The sequence below is a fragment of the Natator depressus genome, chromosome 1, assembly GCF_965152275.1.
Source record: "Natator depressus isolate rNatDep1 chromosome 1, rNatDep2.hap1, whole genome shotgun sequence".
Lineage (NCBI taxonomy): Eukaryota > Metazoa > Chordata > Testudines > Cheloniidae > Natator > Natator depressus.
This window is the reverse complement of record NC_134234.1, coordinates 302,817,407-302,843,827: the sequence shown is the minus strand read 5'-3', so window position 1 is coordinate 302,843,827 and position 26,421 is coordinate 302,817,407. Positions and strand designations below refer to the sequence as shown.

Genomic DNA, 26,421 nt, shown 5'->3' with positions numbered 1-26,421 from the left:
GTGTCTGTCAGATTGAACTAGCAGTCTTGGAAGGAAATAGGGCTTTGGAGCCAGAGGGGATGGGGGAGGATAGAGGTGACTGGAGGCCAGGTTGCAGGAGATAGATTGGATGAGGAGCCGAGAGAGGAATTGGGATCAGTGGGCAAGGAGACCGGGGAAAAGGAGCTGGGGACTTGGGGGTGCGACTAGAACTGGCTGGGCAAGAAGACTGGGATGGAATAAGAAGCCTGAGGAGTGGGGACTGGAACTGGAACAAGGAGCAAAGATGTAGGAAAAAGATGGACAGAGACAGACCATTTGGAGAAGTGGGGCAGAAAAGGCCCCACTTGGGGGAATGGACTGTGTGTATATTCAGTAGTGCACACTCCCCGTGGAGGCTGGAATGGAACTCAAAATTCCTGAGTGGCACCATTCCTCAGCTGTCAGCAAATATTTATGAAACCTGCTGGTAAAGTGTCTCATCCCCTTTTTGTGTTTCTCCTCATTGAAGCTGACAAGCTACAGCTGCTATCAATTACTCCATTAGCTCAAGTGGCAGAGATCTATGGATCTAAAGGTTTCAACCCTATTAATGATCCATGGCCTAATATGATGCCACATGGGAATGGTTTTTTTCAGTTTGCTTATTTAAAAACCAAGGAAATGACACACACACAAAATGAGATTGCAACTGTAATAATGTTCTTTTAAAGTCAAGCACTCAGACGTTTGGAAATGCTAGAATTAAGGGTGCCTATGTAGCCTTTGTCTGACCCCCATGCGTTATGACACAGACTTTAAATGTTGTTTATTTCGCCTTTGCATATTTAGATTTGTTTTTCACGGCTGGTTTTTGATTGGCTGAAGCAAAGATTCATTAAACAAACCATAATACAAACCTGTAAATTTTTATTTGTTACAACAATAACCTTATTAAAATGTAAATTACAAAATTGTAATTTTGGGACAAACCAATCGGAGTTCATGCAAAACAAATATGGTTAAATGGAAGAAGAAAAATAAAGGAATCATACAAATGAAGGGCCAAGTTCTGTCTGCTTTATTATGTGTATAACCCTATTGGCTTCAGTAGGCGAGCTCTCTTCTTCAGCCTGCCTGTTTAAATTGCACAAGATTTTACTTAGGAGACAAGATCTTAATTTCCTTTTCAACAACTTTTTGTTAAAGGGACATGGGTACTCAATATAAGCTATTTTTAAAAACCCTGTAACTGGAAGAAAACACCTGTTCAATAATGGTGCAGTAATTATTACTGTATTCATTAAACTAGGTGATGATCGCCAAAACATTAATTATTTGTATTGTAAAAATAAAGCCAATGAAACAGAATATTGCACAAAGGTTAAAGCCCCCTGCATTTTGCATGGCATGGAAATCTTGTGTCAATGTTTAAACCCATTGGGCGTATTATCATTAATTTGAATAATTTTGTAGGTTTTAAAACTTGAAAATCAAGGTATAGTGAATTACAAATGTGAAGGATACATGCACATCATTGGAGCAGAACCAACCTCCACCCCATGTGGTGTTTTCAGCAAATAACTAGAAATAGATCTGAGTCCCTTCTTTGTTAGAAACTGTGGGCGGGGACTTCTTGTGAAGAAATCTCCACAAGGATTCCCTCACAGAGATTATCCCAATTATCCCAGTGGGAGTTGGAGTTTGCCTCATCACCACAGAAAGTTTGCCCCCTCAAACCTGGAGGATTTCAGGGGATCTGTGAGAGACCAGGCTATCCATGCAGCTGCATGGCCCCCGTGAGAGCTCCGCATCTTTGGATCTGTCTTACTATGACCTCCCCTTGGGTGGGGCAGATCCTGGAATTTAGGGTGAGGGAAGATAATTAACACAATCTGTGTACAAACTTTTACAGGTGACTTCTGTGTTGAAATTTTCTCTAATTTCAAATATTTGAAAGGAGACATAGGGCCAGCATGGCTCCCCTTAGGGAATAACATGAGCTCTAGCCTGTCTCTTCTTCCCCTTTCTTGCTTTCCGAGTGCAGTCTCTGGACCATTGAGAGAGGGGTCTAGGTAGAAAGCCCTTCTGCACAGAGAGAAGGAGATCTGTATATGGGTAAACTCTTTCTCCACATGGATTTCAGAGGCATAATCCATTCCAGTGTCTGTCTTTAATTTGTATATTTGAAATTACAGAAAGTAGACGGGTTGAAAATTTAAAATGGTTTAAGAAACCAAATTGCTCAGATAAATCCAATCCAGCCAAAATAAGACTCTATAAAATAAAAAATAAAGACTCCTTTTATAAAAACAACATTCAATAAACCTTTTTAATGTTTAGGGATTTTTTACAAGATTTGGTTACAGACCAGTTATTTTCAAGATTTCTTTGGCTCAGATTTGTGGTAGTTGGACAAGTTTGCAACATAAGCTTACTAGACTAATTGTAACTGCTGATCTTTAACTAATTTTTCTTTCTCCATACCTGCCTTCTTAAGGATAAACACATATTAGGCACAACCAACTTCACAGAAAAAACAGCATCTGATAATCAGACTGACAAAACAGAAATTTCATTTCCACATCCAAAAACGAAAACTGAGCCACTAAAACAAAATGAGGACTCACATGGTGATGATGTGCAATTAAATCCAAAACTTTGGGAAGAAAGATATGAGAAAATGTGGGTTGAAAAAGACAAAAGGGAAGTGAAAACAAATTTTAAAAGCATTACAGCAGAGCTAAAGAAAATGTTTGGTGAAATTAATGAAGTTCAGCAAACTACCCCCATGGAAGGGACATTTCAAGATGGCTTCAGTGAAGAATTGGAGAGCATTCACGAAGCACCACATAATTTGACAAAACCCACCAGTAGAATAGAAGGAAGAAGTGAATTTATGGACCTATGCTCTGTGCTTGAACAAAAGGAATCCAGCAACGAAAACGTAATTTGCTATGCTTTAAATTCCAGTTCTCATGAGCATCCCAATCAGTATATTATCAGGCTATGTGAAAATGATAACAAACTGTGTACTGAACATGTATGGAATGTAAATGAAGAGGGTTTTACTAACAATGCAGAAAGTACAAAAGTAGCTGCAAACAAAGAGAGGGGAGACCAAATAGCTGCTATGGAAATAGAAGAAAATGTGGATGGAAATATTTCAGATTTAGAGAATAGTCCTGGTTGTTCACTAAAACATAGTTTGAAAGAAAGCATTTTGGACAAAAGAGCTAATATTCCAGATGTTGTAAGACCTGTTTCTACAGATGATAAAAGCACACTTCTTGCTGTAGCAAAAAACAAACCTGGAAAAGACACATGCTATTTTAATGATATTCCCAAAGACTGCTTTGTTGGCAATCCTAAAACTAGTAATACTGAAATTGAAAGTAATTTGGGAAACTCTCGACAATCTCGTGATGAAACTTTGAAAAGACTATTGGATGAAGAACTGGAACAAGATATGGAAAGATTTAAGAATGAGGTAGGAATGCTGCAGATAGTATTCCTGGCTTTGGAGAAAGAGAAAGTACAACTACAAAAAGAGGTAGAGGTTCACCTGCTGCTGCTTCATTTTCATTGGTCTTTGCTCCACATCAACCATCCTGTTCACTTCAGCTATTCATCATTTCAGAAAGGTTTCTTGTGCAAATTGGCTTTTTGTGCAATGCAAATATATTTCATATCTCGAAAGAGGGCAGATGGAGAGAATCTTCCTTTCCTCCATTATGTGGTATAGAAGATTTAAGAAATCTAAAATTTAGTTATTCTTAATAGTAGTCTACAATTCAAACATAAAGGACCACATTCAGTTCTAGTGTAAGTAGTTGGCACTCCATTGACTTCAAAGGAAATGCACACATTTACATCAGTTCTCACTTTGAACCAAAGAATGAAAATAGCATCTGAACAGGGTATTGACTAATCTTTGCATCTGCTCTGTTCTGTGCATGTGTATCTTTCATTACCCTTTGCTGAAACTCTTCAGTTTTCAGTGAAACCATTCTCTGATTAGGTGTTTTTCATTCAAAAAGAATTGTGTACACATTTCTGTTAATCATATCTATTATGTCTACATAACAAACACTATTCATTCCTTCTAACTTGCTGTCATTAATACAGTTACGCTCTTCATTGCTTCATGTTTTAAGATGTAAATTGTATTTCAGTTTTAAAGGGTATGTTTTTATTAAACTTTTTAGTAGTGAGTGAATTCATCTTTTTTCCCCCAATGGTGAAAGTATTCCCACTCCCTTGCTAACCTATGTAATGGAATATTATGTAAGTGTAGTTCTTTTAACTTTTTAGTTCCTTTATGTGAATCATAGGAGTACAATTTAGTGTACATTTTGGCAAGAGTACCTCTTTATTAATTCAAGAAAATGATAACAAAAATGTTAAGCGTCAAACTTTCTTATCCTAGGTAGAAAAAGAAAAGAGAAAGCAAAAATGTGGGGAAAGAGAAGATGCTTATAAGTCATATATGCAAACATTGGCTGGAAATGGTATTAACCAGCAAATGAAACAGAAGCTCACTGTAAAAGGGAATCAATATTCTACAGTAGAAAGTGGAGAAACCACAGAAGAAGAAAAACACACGAAGAACAGTATTTCCTCCAAGGAAAGAGCGAAGTTAATTCAAATACCTTTGAAGGGGTAAGATAGTAAAAATAAATAATGATCTTTATTTATTTGCATTTAAACCTAATTGTCTGAAGTATTTTTTATTCTGTAGCTTAATGAAATAGTCTTCCACCTGTGAAAACTTGGGGTACACATTGTGTTTGCTTACAAATAACACTAAATTTACCTTCCTTCCTAAAAATCGTTAAGGACATAATAATTTGTGCACTACCCATTGAATAAATGAACACATTGACCAAGATTTTTTTAAAAGGTTGCCAAAAGTTAGGCACCTAAAATAGACTTAGGACCCTAAATTAGCTGCTTTTTTAAAAATGTTGAACCACCTAAAAATTCTCTTTGACTTCAGTATCAATATTCAGGCCAAATACATTTTCAAAGCCAAAATTAGACCTGCAAAAATACGATGGCATTGTGGAAACTGGTTGCAGACTTAGCTATAGAGAGACAGTGGCTCACAGTTTAATTTTTTCCTTTTCTGGTTGGGTGCAAGTTGTCTCTTTTATAATCAATAAGATTATAGATTTAATTGTCATTCTATTCATGTGTGTTTCGCAGGAATAAGGGGAGAGATGATACTTTTAATGAGTTACGCAGAGTTGGAATAACATGCAGATGGACAAAGGTTGGCTTGCCATCACACATGACCATTTCTTTTTAATTTTGCTGCTTAGTGGCAGCAAGGTTTTCTTAACTGCAACGTAACCTTTTAGTAACTTTTTTTCTTCTGAACTCAGCTGAGAGTGTAGGCAAACACTAGTTCTCATCACCTTTCTTCTTTTCTTCCCCTTTTAGGCACAGTCATACTTTTGCCCTGAGTACGTGGTAGCACATTGTTGGGTTGCCTGTAGAGCAGACCAGAAGGAACACTGTGACTCAGTTGTTGCACGACCCCTGGAGCAGACAGGGAGGCACAGTGAGTCACAGTCTGCTTTTTGGGTTCCCCCTTGCTTCAATAAGTACCCTGTACCATCTTTGTGCTAGCTGGTTGTACCAGGATAGTTATGCTAGCTGGTTCATTGTGGGTGAAGCCAGTGCTCTGCCTGCTCCCCATTCTGTGTCTCCTACTGTCTTTCATTTATGTGGGGTACAAAGGATGAGCACTGTGGAGGCTGTTTTCTCTACCTCTGCCTATAGGTGCAAGGGAATAAGGGGGCATTTATGCCTCCCTGTGTACTTGTGCATCCATGAAAGTCAGGCCACAGTGACAACTAACAAGGATCAGGGTCTATCCACCTCATATCCCATCTATCCAAAAATGTGGCCACCTCTGGAGTAAGGGTTGAGACAAGGCAGGATGTAGAATGACAATATAAAGTATTTTTGTTATATTACATATAATTAATAAGAGAATTAAAAATAACCACATGATAGATTGATTAAAAGAGTGATTAAAAGAAACTAAACACTGCTTATATTTGAATACAAAAGTGTATTCTAGTAATCTAAAAAATATTTACAACGTGAAAATCTTTTCTATAAATGATGGAAATTTACAGTTTTCAGATATCTATTTCAACTTAACTTTAGCTAAAGAAATGGATTAGTAAGAGTCACATTTATGTCTATAAAGAATTCCATCGCTATTCCTTGCCCGTACAGAAATCTCAGAAAATTGTTACCAAGTTGATCAAATTGCAGATAAGTAGTTCTTGGAATTTCCCAAACAGTAAGTAAGAGCACTTTGTGGGGTTTGAGCCTGCAAGCTGCTGAGTCTTTTCCAGCAAACTGTGCTTAATTTAAAGCATGTGAGTAGTGCCACTGAAATCCCATTGGAACTACTCAAGTGCAGAAGAGTGACATTTGCTCCTGCTGGGCTGAATCTGGCCCAGGAATTCTAATATATGTTGCCACATGCATGTGTGGAGAAAAATTTGTGCTTAGACTGTTGGTGTGTCCTTCACTATTTGGTGGAATCAGCTTCAGTACTTTATCATAGAAGACATGTTTCTTTTAAGTGCTTCAGTGTTCCTGGGTATTGTCGTCTGTATTATTTTTGTATTTGTCTATGTTACAAAGTATTTTATTTGAAGATACTTAAGTACTGGATTTTTTTCTTTCTTTATGTTTAAAGTAGTAATTCTGCCTTGAATGTGAAGGATGCAAAGAAAAATGAAAACAAAAAGCGTATTTCAAAACAGAGGGGTAATCAGCAGATGAATTCTACCAATGGAAATCAATTCCAAATACTGGATGATAGCACTTTAAGTGAAACATCTCAGGATGAAGGAAGGTACAGAATATACCAATGCTGTATTTCTAATTTAAGACTATTAGAGCTATAACTTATTTAAGGTAGAAATTAGCTTGAGAACTGACACTAACAATAAGTACTACAGTAGAACTTCGGAGTTACGAACACCTCAGGAATGGAGGTGGTTCATAACTCTGAAATGTTCATAACTCAACAAAATGTTATGGTGGTTCTTCCAAAAGTTTATAACTGAACATTGACTGAATACAGCCTTGAAACTTTACTATGCAGTAGAAAAAATGTTGCTTTTAACCATCTTAATTGAAATGAAACAAGCACAGAAACAGTTTCCTTACCTTGTCAAATCTTTTTTTAAACTTTCCCTTTATTTTTTTTGTAGTTTACATTTAACACAGTACTGTACAGTATTTGCTTTTTTTTCCCCTTTGCTACCTGATTACGTACTTCCAGTCCCAAAGAGGTGTGTGTTTGACTGGTCAGTTCATAACTCTGGTGTTTGTAACTCTGAGGTGCTATTGTATACAAGGTGGGTGAGGTAATATCTTTTATTGGACCAGCGTCTGTTGGAGAGGGCGAGAATTTTTTTCCTCAGGTTTGGGAAAGGTATTCACTGTCACAGCTAAATACTAGGACAGATAGTTCCACGTAAGTAGTTAGCACATACCAGTGGTTCTTGAAGTCAATACAAACTAAAATTTCATACAGGCAATGACTTGTTTATACAGCTCTATATACTATACACTGAAATTTAAGTACAATACTTATATTTCAATCTATTTTATAATTATATGGTAAAAATGAAAAAGTAAGCAAGTTTTCAGTAATAGTGTGCTCTCACACTTTTGTATTTTTATGTCTGATTTTTTTCAATTTTTATTGGGACATTTAGTGTACCTCATCCAGTGCACTAAATGCCTCATAACTATGTGGGTGAAGCCAGACAATCACTATGTTCTCAAATGAACTCTCACAGGGAAATGATAAACGACAAAAAACATTGTATCACCTGTGGGTGAACGCTTTTAACAAAGAGGTTAGCTATAGAGTGATTGATCAGTCCTCATCCTCAAAGGAAACCTGCAAAACATTTTCGAAAGATGAGCCTGGCAGCTTAAATTCATACCTTTGCTAGACACTAAAAATCATAGACTTAATAAAGACACTGGATTCATGACTTACAACAACAATCTGTAACCCAGTATCCGCCCCCTTTTTGTCCTATGACTTATAGGGGTGTTAACAGGCCACTTCACCTTGAATGGTCCCTTAGTATATATTCTCACTCCTTATGCTAAATTATCTATTCAAGCTTGTATTTAGCTGTGACACTCTGAGTACCTTTCCCAGACCTGAGGAAGAGCTCTGCAGCTCAAAAGCTTCTCTCTCACCAACAGAATTTGGTCCAATAAAAGATATTGCTTCACCCACCGTGTTTCTCTAATATCCTGGGAGCGACAAAGCTACAACACTGCATACTGCTATTTGTTTTGTTGTTCAGGTACACGAAATCAGTGATAGTCTGTGGCTGTAAGCTTAGCACACTTCTCTTTGAAGTATTCTAGGAGGATCTTTGCAGTATATGACTATTCTCCCATCCTATTTCAGACATTCAGAACAACTTAATATAAGTGAGCTATCTAAAAAGTATAGTAAATCTATTTATTCATGTCTGAATATCAGTGACATTGTAGCAGAATTTTTGGTAGCCTTCACGATCCATCGCTAACTTGAGCTCTCAGCAGCTGACCTTCCAGTGGTCTGACATGCCCCATCCATCCATCTTGCTGGTTGTCCACTAGTACCATGACCATATACCATCCCTTCCATAATAATTTTCTCAAAAAGTGTGTAGTATGTCAGGAAATAAAGAGGTAAATGAGTTGAGAGCTCACTCTCTCTTATCTATAAAAACCTTCCTCCTCTCCAGGTTCTTTTGCTTCCTTTTATTCAGAAATGTGTAGCCCTCATTTTAGTACTGCTCTGTTCCCCTTCTCTTCTTTTAATGCTTAGGGCTTATCTTCATTACAGGGGTAAGTTGACCTGATTTATGCTACTCCAGCTACATGAATAACATAGCTGGAGTCGACGTAACTTAGGTTGACTTACCGCAGTGTCTTCACTGTGCTGCGTCATAGAATCATAGAATATCAGGGTTGGAAGGGACCTCAGGAGGTCATCTAGTCCAACCCCCTGCTCAAAGCAGGACCAATCCCCAATTTTTGCCCCAGATCCCAAATGGCCCCCTCAAGGACTGAACTCACAACCCTGGGTTTAGCAGGCCAATGCTCAAACCACTGAGCTATCCGTCCCCCCGAATGCTCTCCCATCAACTTACCTGAATCTTCTCGGGGAGCTGGAGTACTGGGGTCGATTTGGAGAGCGCTCTGCTGTTGATTTAGTTGGTCTTCACCCTCTAAATTGATTCCTGCTGCATGGATGGGTTGTACACCCCAGAGAATGGTGGGTGGACCAGGTACACTCCAACTGCAGCACATACATATAAGGGTTGAAGCAACAATTTAGTTGGTGTGTGAGGGGATATACATGGAATTCCTGCAGAAGGAATCTATGGGCAGTGGCGTTGATCTCCCCACAGTGAAGACCAGCCCGTAGTCTTTTTCTTTTAGGGAAAAAAGATAGGAGTATAGGAGGAAAAGCAAAATAAAAAAGGAAAGAAGACTTTGCTTCTGAACCCACCTAGCCTTCCTTTTTGGCATCTTCATGGGGGATTGGAGCATAGTTAGGGTACTACTTTTCCCCATTTAAAGAACTCCACATGGTGTTTGTGGATGTGGACATTAGCCTTTTTTGATAGCTGCAATAGAGATAAATTGATAATGAAGACTACCATTGTTAGAAGGGTATGCACTTGTATCTTCTAGCTCAGGTGTTTCTCATCCTTTTAGATAGCAGGGACCAGCTTGCTACCTTCCTAAACTGTGTCAGGGAGATCTTAGGGACCAGCGCTGGTTCATGGACCAGTCATTGAGAAACACTGTCTAGCTTACAAGAAGGCTGGCCATTACTCACCATTAGGAGGTTCAGTGACATTCTGTTATAGGGGTTGTCACTTTATCTGCTTGGATGACTGCCAGACAGTAACCTTGTTGTCTCCACATTCCTTCATATAACAATATGAGTTGAACTCCTCTGCATCCCAGTGCTCTCTCATTGGGCCTGGGTCCTTCAAGTATCGCTGTTAAGTAAATGTTGGGTTCTTGTCTCAACATTCACTAAATATCCTGAATGCATATTAGACGAGGGCAGAAGAAAGACTTACGAAAAGGAAAAGTTACTCACTAGCATTTGTTTGAGAGAGTTTTTTTTTTTTTTTTTTACATCTTACCCATTTCCCTGCTGGGGTAGGGTGGTGCTGCTCTCCTGTTCTTCCTTTGCTCTCAACTTTGCTATCTAACTGGTGAGAAGGGGAAACAGATTGGTGCTTACATAGATAAGTGACAGTATCTCACAAATATTTTTGCCTCCTTGCAGAGCCCCACATGAGAAGATCACTGATTTCCATTATTTCATTGTGATATTACCCATTGCAACACATTTTCATGACATAAAATTAACAGCATAGTGTCGAAGTCATTCTTAGCTTATTTTTGTTGCTCTTGTAATTTTATTCGGTGACGAAGTTATTCTTCAGCTGTGAGTAATACTATAGACATTTGTTCGTAGCAACACCTTATAAGAGCAACTGCCGCTATGAGAAACACTTTCCCAACTGTGTCCACTCGGTAACAGCAACATAGCCATCACATAAGATCACTATTTGTGACATTGTGATATCATATCCAGTGGTGGAGATTGAGGGGGCATGTAGGGGCACTGCCTCCCCAAACTGCATACTTGCACTCCCCTTGCGACCCTGGCCCTTCAGCGAAGCTCCAGAGCACACATCCCTGTCCACTTGCCCTGCCTGACAGAACCTGCGTAGAGAGCATGTGTGAGGGAGAGTTTTGGGGGAAGATCTGGAAGAAAGGGATTTTGGGGGGCAGGGAGCTGGGGTTGACGGAGCATCAGAGGCACAGCTAGAGGGCTTTCTCCCTTCCTCAGCGTCTGGCTTGGTGGGGATGGGGAGGCCGCTATTTTGCAGTGGAGACCCCCCGTGCACTGAGCTGTCCCCTCCATCTCGATTGCTGGCAGTGGGGTGTGGGTATGCTGTTTTGCAATGAGGGGTCAGGGCACTGACCTGTCCAGGGTGGAGCATGAACCTGCCAGTGGGAGCATCCTCATCCTGGCCCTGGCAACCAGGTTTGCTCAGCCATTTTGCCAACTGGGGGTTCCCCTGCCAAACACAGGGTTCCGCTGCCCAGTTCCCCCCAAACTTGGGGTCTCACACACACACACACACACACACACACACACACACACACACACACACACACACACGCCCCCTAACTTCCCCCTCACAATGTGGCTGCCACATCCCTTCCAAAACCCTCTTAACTCTTCATATGCCTTTGGTCAGACACTCCCCATAACAGCAACCGCCACTTAAGAGCAGCATAGGAAAAGGGAAATAAGGACAATCCAGGGAATTACAGACAAATCAGCTTAACTTCAGTACCCAGAAAGATAATGGAGCAAATAATTAACCAATCAATTTGCAAACACCTAGAAGATAATAAGGTGATAAGTAACAGTCAGGATGGATTTGAAATCATGTCAGACCAACCTAAGGGCTTTCTTTGACAGGATAACAAGCATTGTGGCTAGGGGGGAAGCGGTAGATGTGGTATATCGTGACTTTAGTAAGGCTTTTGATACTGTCTCATGTAACCGTCTCATAAACAAACTAGGGGACTACAACCTAAATGGAGCTACTGTAAGGTGGGAGCATAACTGGTTGGAAAACCATTCCCAGAGAGTAGTTATCAGTGATTCACAGTCCAGCTGGAAAGGCATATCAAATGGGGTCCCACAGGGAGCAGTTCGGGGTCTGGTTCTGTTCAATATCTTCATCAATGATTTAGATAATGGCATAGACAGTACACTTATAAAGTTTGCGGATGATAACAAGGTAGGAGGAGTTGCAAGTGCTTTGGAGGATAGGATTAAAATTCAAAAGGATCTGGACAAACTGGAGAAATGGCCTGAAGTAAATAGGGAAGGAACAATCTGTTGCACACAAATAAAATGGGAAATGACTGCCTAGGAAGGAGTACTGCAGAAAGGGATCTGGGGATCAGAGTGGATCACAAGCTAAATATGAATCAACAGTGTAGCACTGTTCCAAAAAAAGCAGTTATCATTCTGGGATTTATTAGCAGGAATGTTGTAAGTAAGACACAAGAAGTAATTCTTCCTCTCTACTCTGCGCTGATTAGGGGTATTGTGTCCAGTTCTGGGTGCCACATTTCAGGAAAGATGTGGACAAATTGGAGAAGGTCCAGAGAAGAGCAACAAAAATGATTAAAGGTCTAGAAATCATGACCTATGAGGGAAGATTGAAAAAATTGGGTTTGTTTAGTCTGGAGAAGAGAAGACTGAGAGGGGATATAACAGTTTTCAAGTACGTAAAAGGTTATTACAAGGAGGAGGGAGAAAAATTGTTCTCTTTAACCTCTGAAGATAGGATAAGAAGCAATGGGCTTAAATTGCAGCAAGGGCGGTTTAGGTTGGACATTAGGAAAAACTTCCTAACTGTCAGGGTGGTTAAGCACTGAAATAAATTGCCCAGGGAGGTTATAGAATCTCCATCATTAGAGATTTTTAAGAGCAGGTTAGATCAACACTTGTCATGGGTTCAGGGGACTGGACTAGATGACCTCTCAAGGTATCTTGCAGTCCTATGATTCCATGATAGCAAAAGGGCACTGATATGTTGCTACTAATGAGTGTCTACTGTAGTACCAACAGAGCTTAGAATTTGTTTTGCGAGGGACTTCGCAAAACAAATTCTAATGTCTCTACCCAAAGAGTTTGTAATCTAAAATAACAGTTCTCAGTGTTTTTCATAGCTTGGAATATATTTTAATACAGAAAATCCTCAGGGACTGTCTGCTATCCTATTTACAGATGTTTAGAGCATCTCTTCCTTTGTACAGATGCCTAACACACTGGTAATTGCAACAAATAAATGGCCTTACTGCGTGAGACCAATGGTCCATCTTAGCGCAGTATCCTGTCTTCTGACAGTGGCCAGTGCCAGATGTTTCAGGTGGAATGAATAGAACAGGGCCATTAATGAGTGATCTCTCCCCTGTCATAAAGTCCCAACTTCTGACAGTCAGAAGTATAGGTACTCCCAGAGCATGGGGTTGCGTCCCTGACCATCTTGGCTAATAGCCATTAATAGATATATCTTCCATGAACTTATCTAATTCTTTTTTGAACCTGTGTATACTTTTGACCTTCACAATATCCCCTGTCAATGAATTCCACAGTTTGACTGTGTTGTGTGAGGAAATACTTCCTTTTGTTTGTTTTAAACCTGCTTTCTATTAATTCATTGGGTGAATGAATCCTGGTTCGTGTGTTATGTGAAGGGGTAAATTCACTTTCACTTTCTCCACACCGTTCATGTTTTTATATACCTCTATAATATCCCTCTCTGTCTTCTTTTTTCCAAGCTGAACAGTCCCAGTCTTCTTAATCTCTCCTCATACAGAAGCTGTTCCATCTCCCTCATCATTTTTGTTGCCTGTTTCTCTACTTTTCCCATTTCTAATATATCTCTTTTGAGATGGGGCGACCAGAATCACATGCAGTGTTCAAGGTGTAGGTGTGCCATGGATTTATGTAGTGGCTTTGTGATATTTTCTGTCTTATCTATCCCTTTCCTAATGATTCCCAACATGGTTAGCTTTTTTTAAACTGCTGCTGCACTTTGAGCAGATGTTTTCAGAGAACTAGCCGCTATGACTCCGAAATCTCATTCTTGAGTGGTAGCAACTAATTTAGACCCCATCATTTTGTACGCATAGTTGGGATTAGGTTTCATTATTTTGCATTTATCAACATTGAATTTCATTTGTCATTTCTTGCCCAGTCACCCAATTTTGTGAGATCCCTTTGTAACTCTTCACAATCAGCTTTGGACTTAACTATCTTGATTAATTTAGTATCGTCTGAAAACTTTGGATAACCAGCCAGGATAACCCTCATAGACTGGGTAAAAGGGCCTATTCCACCTCCTAAAAGGTCTCTAAAAGCCCCAGAGCCACCTCACTGTTTACTTTTTTTCCATATCATTTATGAATATGTTGAACAGAACAGGTCCCAATACAGATCCTTGGGGGGACCCTGCTAATTTCCTCTCTCCATTGTGAAAACTGACCATTTATTCCTACCCTTTGTTTCCTATCTTACTGATCCATGAGAGGACCATCCCTCTTACCCCATGACTGCTCACTTTGCGTAATTGCTTATGAAGAAAAATATATTTAGGGAAGTAGAATCTATTTTTAGCTGTCTATATATTTTTAGAAATAAGGAGGAGCTAGCAGCATGTGACAGACCACCAGCACGTACTTTAGGCTAGCAGTTATCCAGGGACCACAGTTAGAGAACCTCTAATCTAAAATATGGAAATAACAAAATCAGTGAAGGAAAGAACAGGATGAGGAGGGGAAGAACAGTTATATCAATAAGATCACATGGTGACTCAGTTCAGGTATGTTTCTGAGTATTTAAAAATTAAGTTTATCACTGCTTAAAAAAAGTCATGTCAGAAACTGTAATTTTTATTCTTTTTAGAAAATCAAACCATTTTTGTGTGTAATGCTCTGCAACATCCAAAGTTCATTGAAAAAATGTTCCTGTTGTTTCCTGTTGAGACCATATTTACACTTTATGGCACACTAAAAGGATTAAGTTTCTGCATTTATGGAATATATTTGCAAGACTCATTTAGATTGCTTTTCTAGGTTCTCAACAGCTATAACTAAAATTAAACATTGTTGGTGGAGAACTGGGGAATCCAAAAATAAGTGGTTTAAAATTATTTTGGACCATAAGAGGCTTTGTCCTTAATGCTGAAAGAAGAGAGAGAACCAAAACCCCCAGTTTTGAGCATAATGTTTGTTCGGCATCTACACAGAGAGCCATCTACTGCAGAGTGTAGTGAAGTGTACATGGTTCTGAGCAATGTGAGCAAGCGTCCATGTCCAGGCCTAGTTGTAAGAAAATAGTATTACTTTTTCAGCCAGCTGTTTAATACCTCATGACTTATTCTGGGCAGTGTTCTTGCCAGTCCACCCACTGCTCTCAGCTTATTCATCTTGTTGGACTGTGAGTAACAAAGCACTGTGTTAAGCAGCTCTGATGGTAACTCAGCTGTATACTCTGAGCCCTTGTCCACATCTCATGCAGGATTGACCGTAAAAGAATTCACATTTACTAAATAAATAAATCAATATTTTCAGAACAAACATATAATTTTACTTCTATCTTAACATCAGTTTTCCAATATCAAAATTTATTTTTGTCTTCTAGACCTGGAGCCAGAACAGTAGATGAAAGGAACAAGGTACTGTAAAATAGCTTACTAAACAAAAATATTGCTTTAAATGTTAAGCATTTATATAGCACTTTATGTACTCATAAATGGGATGGTGTTTCACCAGATATGTAAATCACTGTCCCGTCTCTGAAGAGTTTACAGTCTATTATGTTTGAGACCACAATGTGTGGGAAATAGTTGAGTAAATTAATAATAACCCTGTTTTTGTTATAATGTACGGTAATTTGCGTTATTTTTTACTCATGAAATTATGTCTTGTTTGTAGATTGGCAAACAGATGGATGTTGCAGATGATTTTGATGAATTAACTCAGTCTTCTGACACTGCTACAGAGGACTTTGACTTGCCTGCTTCAACCTACAGAGATGCTGTGTTGCTGATAGAGCAGCTTAGTATGGATGGCAAAGGTAAAAGAGTTATGTTTCCATAGCAACAGAAGACAAATGATTTCAATTTCTGGACAACATTAATGCTTTTCACCTGTGTGTCTTGGAATTCTCATTGTAAATTAAAGCACATATTTATTTTTAAATCCTTGGTATTTCTAGCTATTTGTTCCCAAACTTATTGTCTCCTTTGACCATAAAGAAGGATACATTCCCTGGGAGCTCTGGCTGTCTGATGCACTGATTCAGGGTAGTAAGCCAGGATAACCCTCATAGACTGGGTAAAAGGGCCTATTCTACCTCCTAAAAGGTCTCTAAAAGCCCCAGAGCCAGACACACAACAGGGGGAGGAAAATCCCCAGCAAAGGTATTAAGGGAGATAGCCTCTTAGAGTATGTCTGCAATGCAATTAAAAACCTGCAACTGGCCCATGCCAGTTGACTCAGACTCAGGACTCAAGGAGATGCTTAATTGCAGTTTAGACATTCGGGCTCAGGCTGCAGCCCTGAGGCTCTGTGACCCTCCTACCTTTCAGGGCCCTAAAGTCTGGGCTCTGACCCAAGCCTGAATGTCTACACTGCAATTAAACTGCCTGTTACCCCACGCTCCGCAAGCCTGAATCAGCTGCCATGGGCCAGTTGCAGGGTTTTAATTGCAGTGGAGACAAAGCTATAGAGATGCCACAGAATCTCCTCCCCATTCTCTGTAGATTTGCTGAGCTTTAGCTAGATATTTTCCTTCTCCTCCCCCCCCCCCCCCCATTATTTGTCTAGCTTCCACAAGCAGCAGCCAGACACTACAGAATCTATTAGCATTGGCATTTAAAGAGACAATGGTATCCAGTATTGCAGCTGCAAAGGGCTCCTTTATCCCACTCCCAGAGCTGGGTATGTGGCCTCTGTAATACCTTTGTCAGGGGAAGTAGAGATCAAACTTAATATCTGTCTCCATTTTGCACAGAAGTGATGTAGCTTTACTGTATAATCTTTACTCTACAGTATCTTTACTTAGAACAAGCAATGACCACTTAACATGCCACAAAATTTCTCTGTCGGGTATTGCAAGCGGAGATTCTCAAAGGCATAAAAGACAGTTAGGTGCCCAGTTCCTCTTTATGCCTTTGAAAATTGCCTCCTCACTGTAGAAGCATGCATTTTGTAGTATATAGAAGTTACTGAATTGGACATGCATTCACAATCACTGGAGGTATAAAATGTTTTATGTTCAGACACGCACACAGAATATGTGTGTGTATAATCTGGTTTGTACTTCGCATAATGAAATAAAAATGAAAATAAAATTTTAACATTGCACTTCTAATGTAAATGATAGTTTATATATTTTACATAAATTATACAGTGAACAGAAGTATTTTTAGAAAATATTTCTTCTTCGACAGAGATGCAAAAGAAATCTGCAAGCAATACTCTGCGAGCATTTGTTATGTTTGTTATATTGGATTTTGAATAGTACTGAAAGAGACATTTACATTTGTTTCCAGATACAGTATAGAAAATTAAAGCAATCTGAAGTGCTTTTGGTTTTTTTGCAAATTGAAATCTGCACATATCTTTACATTGTTGATTTTCTTCACAAAGCAGATTCTATTAGTCTCTTGAAAATTCAGAACTTACTTCATGGATATGAACGATTAATAGAACGTGAAAAGGGCCGCTATACACAGCTTTTGGGAAAAGTAAGAAAGCTGGAGAACGAAAAGAAAGAGCTACAAGCAGTATTGGAAGAGACCAGAGAATTGAAATCCATGCTGGATCACCAAAAAATGGAATGGGAAAGCGATGTCAGCAGTCTCAAGTACGGAATCTTAAATTCTAATAAGCATTTTACCAGGTTACTTTGTCTGAATGCAAATAACAAAAGGGATGCTGGAATTAAAGTCAATTGGACGATTAGCATGCTTTTCAGTGTTAAGTACATTCTTAAGTACTTTGCTGGATTGGGCTAGTTCTCAGCACTTTACAGCATCCAGCTCAAAATTGTTTGGTCAAAAGCTTACTGTTCGATAGTAGTTTTGCCTGGAAAGTCTACCTGCCAGATATTTTTCATGCAATCTTTTTTTCAGCTAATTGTTGTAACATGGAAAGGGAGGGAGTGATTTACTTGGGGATAAAGTAAGGAATAGAGCACAGCTGCCCTTTTGCTGCCTTTTGCTATCTCTTGCTCAGGTAAATCTCACTCCATACAGTTTCCCCCTTCTTGGCTGCCATGGTGAGAACTACCCTTGTAACCTCTGTCACACTAACCATAAACAATCCAGTGTACACCTTATATGAAAGAGACTGTGTGGTGATATGCTTTTGGTAGAGTCTCTAAGTAAGATCTGTTCCAGGCTGTTGTTTTTCCAATCTTCAGAAACAAGTTGCTTATTTACAAAATTAGGACTTTCTAGACATTTTTTACATAGGATCATGAGTACACACAGTGCTTTACAGACAAATAATGTGACAAATCCGTGCCCCAAAGAATGATGGCAAACAAAAAGGAGATGGAGAGAGTATGGAAAAATGAGGGTTCTTTGAGTAGCTCTGCTATTTCCACTTATGGGTATTGCACTGCCTAGTGGAGCCTAATGGCAGAACTTTCTCAAAGCAGTGCCTGTTAGAGTCCTCGCACACCATCTCCTAGTCTTCCCCTCAGTGTTTCCAAACATTCTGAGGGTGAGGCTTTATAAGGGGGCACAGATGCCCCCTACCACCTCAGTTCCTTCCAACTGCTGTGGCAGACAAAAATGAATCACTCCAGTCTGTTCAGGCCTGGTTTTTCTCCAGTTCTTAGTGTCTTGATAATTGTTTAGCGATAACCATAAGCAGGGATTTTGGGGGAGGGGGAAGCATTGCCCCCCCCCCCCAAAACTGAATATGTCGCAGAGGGGATGCATGGGGGGAGCATACAGATTTCTCCCTTAGCCCTGCTTCCTCCCCGCGAAAGAACATTGGGGGGCAGGGGTGAGCGGCAACACAAGGCACTCTGTGTTTGCCAGTCAGTTTGCCCATGTAGGTTGTATAAGGGGAGGGCAGGGAGCAGCTCCTGTTGACTCACTGCACAGCCCACGTGGGGAAATTGACCAGCAGGCATAGAGCGCCTGGCTTTGCTGCTTGTCCCCCCTCTCCCTCATCCCCTTAAGGGGGCACAGAGGAATGTTGAGGGAGTTCAGCCACGTGTTCTCTGCTAGCAGGTAAGTTTCGCCTTCATGATCTGTGTAAGGGGAGGTCAGGAAAGCAGTGACCCAGGAGAACCAGGTGGCTCAGCTGCTTTCACAGTGTACAGCCCAGGTGAGTGACAGAGTGAATTACTCTTGGGAGAATTGGAATTCTGCATCTGGCTCAGCTGCTGGGGGCGGGGGGGACTGGAACTTTCTCTTCCCCTGGAGCAGCTGGGGCCAAATCAGACCCACCCCAGGAAAGGCCACATCCCTCCCCCACTTCCTGCCCACATTACTCCTCGGTCACAAGGAGAAGGGGTCACTGTATGGGGAGCTGCCCTCATGTCTGCACAATCCCCTTGCATTAAGACTCACACACACAGAGAACCTACTACACTGAGCCCCCCCGCCCCATCGAGCCACCCTCCCTGCCCTTGAATCCCTATCCCACCAAGGCTCGCCCCCCGCCGAGCCCCACCCATCCAATCCCCTGTTGTGTCCCCCCCACCCCCCCATATAGAAGTATAGTTAGTTAATATTTCAGTTCTGGATTATGGTGGAACCGAAGAGAAAGAAGCTGGGTTTCAAGCCCAGCTGTCTTCCCAGCATCAGATGACCACATTCGGTGCCTGAAATGCTTGTGAGACAACTTTTTTCCTTCTGGGTGTTCCATCTGCTGATCTTCATGCCCAGAGTGCACGATGAGAGGCACAACAGATTACAGCTGCTTCTCCTTAAGGAGCCTCTTGAGGCCAAACCATCCAGTTGCAAAAACTTGTTGGATCCAAGGTCTAAGAGGCCAGTCTTGGCTTCCATGACTTCCTCCAGCAAACTGAAGAACCTTAAGGGTTCCAGGAACTCTGTTCCGGCTGTGTCAGTTGTTAGGAAGAAAGCAAGGGTGAAGACAAGCACAGTTAGCAGTGACAGATCTCTTGAGTCATTTTTATCGGATCCATCTGATTCTGACAGGGCCTCTATGGCTACGGCTCTGAAACCCAGGCCAGTTCTAGCTTCAGCTTCAAGGACCAATGGAGTAGACCTGAGTGTTTCACTGGATCCTGTGCTGCTCAGATCTTCAGCTCTGGCTTTGACATCTGCTCTGGTTCCGAGTCCATCTTCAGATCCAAAGAAGACTTTTACTTTTGTGGCTGATGTATACCATTCAACTTCCAAGCATTCCTCAGATCTAGATGTGAGAGTCTTCAAGAAAAGACAGGCTTCGTCGATTCCAAGGTCTGCATTGTCTTCACTTAAAAAAAAGGGAAGAACAGAGGAGATTGTTGGTCTTTCTCCTGATTCACCTATACCACCTCCTCCTAAGATTCTTACAGAATCTCCACAAACAGTTTTCTCTCCATCCTCCAGGTCTGTTGCTGTCTCTGGTGCACTCCGTTCTGTATCTGAGGCCAAATCTGTGTTTACAGGAGGATAGAGGAAGAATAAAGAGACTTGTTTCTTCCTGGCTCCTCCTCCTCTTACAAGTATATTCTTGGAACCCAGTTGCTGGAGAAACGACAGTCCTGGGCTCCAGAACCTTATTGGGTGAGGCTGCAGAAATTTTTCAGTTGTCTTCTTTATGAATGGAGAGATGATGTTTCCTTTATAAAGAATTTGGTGGTGGAGAAATCCTGAGATCTGGTTCCACCGGATCTGTCTGCATCACAAACAGTGGTACCTGAAATTCTGTCTGAAGAAGATGAGGAAATAGCTCCTCTTTTTGAACATGAGCATGCTGACACAGACTATGATCCTGATTTATCACCAAATGAGTATGTGGGAATGGCTTGCGCCACTTCCCTTTCTGAGGACTCTGCAGTTCATGGCCTGGTGGATCGCATGGCGTCCACTTTGACCTTACCTTCAGTAGCTGTGGAGGAAACATTCCATCCAGTGTTCAACATTTTTGTGCCTATCTCCAAAAGTGGCATGTCATTGCCAGTTCTTCATTGTCTGCTGCAGCTGGCTAAGACTATTTGGTCCATTCCTGCATCTTGCCAGCCTGTTTACAAGAAGGCAGACAAATTATATCAGATACCCTTAGAAAGATTTTCATATTTTAACACACATCCTATACCTAAATCACTGGTGGTGGCTGCTGTTAGTAGCAGGTTGAGGTCTGGACAAGCATATTCCACTCCTAATGATAGTCTCTACGGAGAAAGGTGGTGTTCTCTTCCTCTCTTGGTGGTAGGATGGCAAATTATCAAGCAGTTATGACCAGCTGTTAATTCCACCTGCTGGAAAAGATGGCATTGTTTGTGAAGGGTTTGTCAGATGACAAAAGGAGATTGGCAAATGCAATCCTAATGGAAGATCAAAATGTGTCAAAGTACTCTCTCCAGGCTTTCGTCCTCTTCTCTGGTTCTGGATACTGGAATTAAGATGGAAGATCTCCCCTTCGAATGGGATGGTCTTTTCAGTAAACCTGACGAAATATATTTGTGAGTTTTGGTTCTTCTGTATGTTAACTTTGGCGTCCGTAATCCCTTCACTTTCAACTATGGATTGGTATGCAAGTCTAGATTTAAAAGATGCATACTTTCATATTTCTATCAGACACAGTCATAGAAAGTATCTGTTTCATGGCGGCGGGACAGCATTTCCAGTACAAGGTGGTCCCATTTGACCTGTCCACAACACCAAGAGTATATGTACAAAGTGTCTCTAGGCTCATTTGAGAAAGCAAGGTATTTTTGTTTACCCATATTGGGATGATTGGCTGTTGAAGGCTGCTGTTTTATGTGGTGAAAATCTGATTCCCTTGTCTCAGCTTCTGTTCCTTGTATTTCAGAATATTTAGTGTACTTAAAGACTAAGGGGTTATATTTGAAAGTTCAGTTGGCAGCTATCTCAGCTTACCATTTGAGATCACTGTTTGTGCATAATATGGTTAAAAAGTTAAGAAGGGATTATCTAAAATGTATCCCACTTTGAGGTATCCTGTCCCTCCTTGGGATCTTAATTTGGTTTTATCTACACTCTGTACCCTTGGCTGAGTGGTTTTTGTATCATCTGTCTCTAAAAATGGCATTCATTATTTCCATAATGTCAGCCAGAAGGGTAAGTGAATTCAATGCCTTGATGGCTGATTTACCATTTGTCTTTTCATAAAGACAAAGTGTTTCTTAGACGTGATCCTAGGTTTTTGCTAAAAGTAGTTTTCTAAATTTCACACCAATCAGACAATTACTGTGCTGCTATTTCTTCCAAGACTGTGTACAAATAAGGGGAAATCTGTTTTAAATACGTTAGATGCAAGAAGAGTTCTTGAATATTATTTAAATAGAACTAAAAGTTTTCAAAAACCATCTAGATTGTTCATCCCTTGTGGTAAAAATCACATGGGTCATACTGTGTCTCACCAGACTATTTCTAGATGGACTAATCAATGTATTGTTGAATGTTACACGTTAGCAAAAACTCCTGTACCTGTGATATCATCCCACTAGATATGTGGCAGTGTTTTTTGCTTGTCTTAAATAATTCCCTTTTGCTGAGATTTGCAGGACTGCAACCTGGAGTTCTATGCACACTTTACAAAACATTATGCTCTATATTTGGCTTCAGGGGATGATGCTAGATTTAATAGAACAGTGCTTCATTCTCTATTCAATTAGGACTACGTTTCCCGGCTTCATGTTATTTTCAGCACTGCTTAACAAATTATTCATAAATTGGAATATCCACAGCCACTCAAAGAAGAAATGAAGGTTACTTACTTGTAACCAGAGTGCTTCAAAATGGCTCTATATATTCAAATTTATTTGAGAATAAGCTTTCGTGAGCTACAGCTCACTTCATCGGAGGCATCTGATGAAGTGAGCTGTAGCTCACGAAAGCTTATTCTCAAATAAATTTGTTAGTCTCTAAGGTGCCACAAGTACTCCTTTTCTTTTTGCGAATACAGACTAACACGGCTGCTACTCTGAAATCTGTATATTCACACTTCTCACCCTCTTTCTCACAGTTGTTTTGTTCTTTTCTCTGTGTCGGTGGTGAAAGGAACTGAGTTGATAGAGGACTCTGTGCACCTTATATAGCCTCACTCTCAGACCATTTGGAGATGCTGAGGGGCACATGAGCACTCTAACAGATGCCATTTGGCGAAGGTTCTACCATTAAGCACCACTAGGTGGCTCAATACCTTAAGTGGGAATGTGCAGAGCCATCTCAAAGAACTCCGGTTACAAGAAAGTAACCTTCATTTATAATGATGAAAGCTCATGAGTTGTTAATGTTAATGTTAGTGATCTTTGAAACTTTTTAGTTTAATATATGGTATTAGGAACTGTGGGTAGTGTCTAGAATGAAGGCCAGGGTTGGGTTCAGTGCTGAAAGGCTGATGGAAACAAGCAAATTTTGAGACAGAGGGCAGATACTCCTTTTTTAGATGGACTCCACCGTTAAGGAAGATCAAACTTTGGGCTTCCACCTGAGCAGTATCTCTTAACTATACATCTGAATAGTATGGTGTTTTTTGTTTTTGGTTTTTTTTTTTTTTGGGGGGGGGGGGTAATTTTGTTTTGTTACTGTTCACATTAATAGACTGTTTTTAGAAGTTGATTTTTGTGTAACAAATAAGTATTAGTATTTAAAAGGACACTTCACTTTGATCCCAAATTTGGCATACTTTTGTTTTTCTTTTCTATTTACCAAATCCTTACACATTGTTTATTTTCATAACAAATATTTGAATGTTGTTTTTTTTTAAATAAAATTACAACTAAATGAATACCAGGTCTACACTCATGAGCAGCTGTAATCTAGCAGAGTTACAGTAAGTATGGCATTGAACCCTTTATCTTTGAAGTTCAGATTCATATGTTACATGTCAGTGTTTTTCATAATGGGACACTTTGTCTTCCTTACTATTTGTAAAGTTTGGAGTTCAGACTCTGAAATATGAATCACTTGTATATTAGTAGTTACAAATACTTGGAAAATGTTTAGCATGATTTTAAACCAGCCATTTCCTCGTATACAATCAGATTTTCCTTGTTGTCTATATGATTTGTGATATTGGTTAAAATATCTAAAAGGTCACCCAATACTCAAATGCTTTATTATTCATGTCATGGGAACAAGGAAACATACCATGCATTGTGTTTTTCATTGTTCACTGTCTCTACGCTTATAGATAATTGGATTCAATTATCAGAAAAGAAAAAAAATAAAATTGCTAAACTCTCCTCAAGGCCTTCATTCTCTGTTAACCTAAAAATTAAATCGATGTTATACCTTAAGGTTCAGTTTCATGCATTTAAAAAAAATGCTTGTCATTTTTATCACATTAAGCTTGAAGCTTATGCTGATTAACTAGCAAGACTTTTTTCTAAACTTATTTTAGATTATTGGCTTCATTCTTTAAGTACACTCCATTATGGAAAAAAACCTTTGCAGAGGAGAAAACATTCTGCTTAATTACTACAAGGTGTTCAGTCAGTTTATTTGTACAAAAGTCATGTTTAAAATCTTGCCAGTTTTGCCTTAAACACTTACTTTACTGGTAGTATTACCTATACTTATTATTTGGAATTACTAGTGAATATTACAGGTTCAGAGTAAAGATATTTAGTTAAAGTAGCTGCCAAGTTTTACCTTATTTAGATTCATTGGACCATATCTTCAACTATAGTAAATTGTCATAGCTCCACTGATTTACACTAGCTTGAGAATCTGGCCATATGTTTTATTTCTATGTTAATTGCTCTGTTTTAATATGCTTTATTCCATATTACTGTAGAATGACTCAACATTTTGGATAGTACCTTTTTGGAAGGGAGCAGGGAGAAGCCCTTTCTTTCCCACTTCCATGGTTTGGGATAAGATATAGGATTTGGCCCTTATGGCATTGAAGATAATCAAAGTATGTATTTAATTTTAAGTAAGGCATTGTGTTCATTATGTAAGGAAATGTGTTTTACAACTTTGCCTTTTATAACTTTATAACCAAATATTGTGTTGTTTTAGTGAGTTTGTGTGTTATGTATCTTCATCAAAACTTTTGTACAGCTGGCACCTCTGATTGAGGTTACAATTTGCTTTAAAAGTCCGTTTCAGAGTCACACAATAAGAATTGAAGGTGGTGGGGATTTTAAAAATGTGCTTCTTCTGTTTGTTTGGTCTTCAGGCTATATACTGTGGAAAATTTCTCTTTACCAATTTTTAAGTAGGCTGAAATATCAACAGTTGAAAATCATGATGGGTGCAAGCATGTTCCAGGGGTTTGGTTTTAAAATAATGTTGTGTTAAATACCAGGTTTACTTTGAAACAAGAAGAAGAAAAGAGATTGAGTATAGAAATGCTGTATGACAAAAACAGAGAACTGCTTAGAAAGAAAGAAGATCAGTACTGTAAAGAGATGGAGGAGAAACAACAGCTTGAGCTAACCCAAAGGAGTCTAGAAATGGAGTTGAGAACATTGAGAAATCACTTGAAACAGGTTATTGTTTATTAAATCTTAAAATATGTAATTCAACACAATTTTCTTGTATGTGTTTCTTCCAATTTGTTTTAATTCAGATGTGTTGTTCTAATATGTTTTTAAAAATGGGTTTTAAAAAATTGTCAAACATACAATGGCAGTATATAATTCTCTATATACATGCTCATGAAACTATGATTCTCTTTCAAGAGCTGGCTCTGCAGATTCCAGCACTCAGTAGCATATGCAATCTCAGAATATGCTGCTTCTACAGATATACCCCATGTTGTTTTTTATTTTTCTCAGACTGATCATATTGTTTGTTGAATATAGGCATAAAAGGGACTGTAGTCCCAGCAACCCTCAGTTTCTGTTATCTGACAACAACAATCCTGATCTGTGGGGAGGCTTATTCAGACCCCTAATGGTCACTGCTTTCCAGATGCTATTGAGCTTGTGGCACTAAGCCATGTTCAAAAATGTGGATATGCCAGGGTGGTAAACTCGAAGAACTTCTTCATCTTCTTATGGACTCTCTAAAGTGAAGAAGATAAATGTCTGATAATTGTTCTTTTTTGGTTCTTGACAAAAAATATTTGTCATTTCACCCTGCTTCATTGAATTTAGAGGAATGACAAATGTGTATCTTGTTCCTTTGTAACCTTATGATTGAGAACAAACAAGAAATTGAGTAATAAAGATAGGCAGGTGTGGAGAAATTTTTAGTGACGTCATAATTAGCCATGAAAGCAAAGCTCTAGTGTTTTGTGATGTCAGATGAACACAGCAAGAGAGATGGATGCAGATAAGGATGTATCGTTATTTTTATTTTTCCATAATAAATTGATTACAAATTGGTAAAATTAAGTAGAGGAACATTGTTAGTTTACTGATTTTATTTTAAATTTGCCATATTTGCCTGTCTGAGTTCAATTTTAAGAATAGTTCAAATACCTGCCTATTTTTCATCCCTCTCATACTGTCAGTATGAGAGGTAGAACTTATGAACAAACATCAAGAAATTATTGAAGGTTTTTGTCTCACTCCAGGACACTCTGCCAAGTTCCCCGGGCCTTGTATTTTCTTTTATAAATTTTTCCTGGAATCCTGTTATCTCCAGCTTAGTATTTTGTTCGGGAATTTGGAATAGA

The 26,421-nt window shown here is 39.4% G+C and overlaps 1 protein-coding gene across 4 annotated transcripts in view; it reads left to right on the top strand.

The window, feature by feature from the left end:
- Positions 1-26,421, top strand: part of ANKRD26 (ankyrin repeat domain containing 26) — a 196,762-nt gene that overhangs the window by 79,691 nt on the left and 90,650 nt on the right. For all 4 annotated transcript variants that reach the window (XM_074942299.1, XM_074942302.1, XM_074942300.1 and 1 more), the window contains exons 20-26: positions 2,459-3,511; positions 4,388-4,620; positions 6,683-6,841; positions 15,269-15,302; positions 15,562-15,703; positions 17,281-17,497; positions 25,105-25,288. In XM_074942299.1, coding sequence (XP_074798400.1) covers positions 2,459-3,511; positions 4,388-4,620; positions 6,683-6,841; positions 15,269-15,302; positions 15,562-15,703; positions 17,281-17,497; positions 25,105-25,288 — 2,022 coding nt within the window. The remainder of the gene's footprint in view (positions 1-2,458; positions 3,512-4,387; positions 4,621-6,682; positions 6,842-15,268; positions 15,303-15,561; positions 15,704-17,280; positions 17,498-25,104; positions 25,289-26,421) is intronic.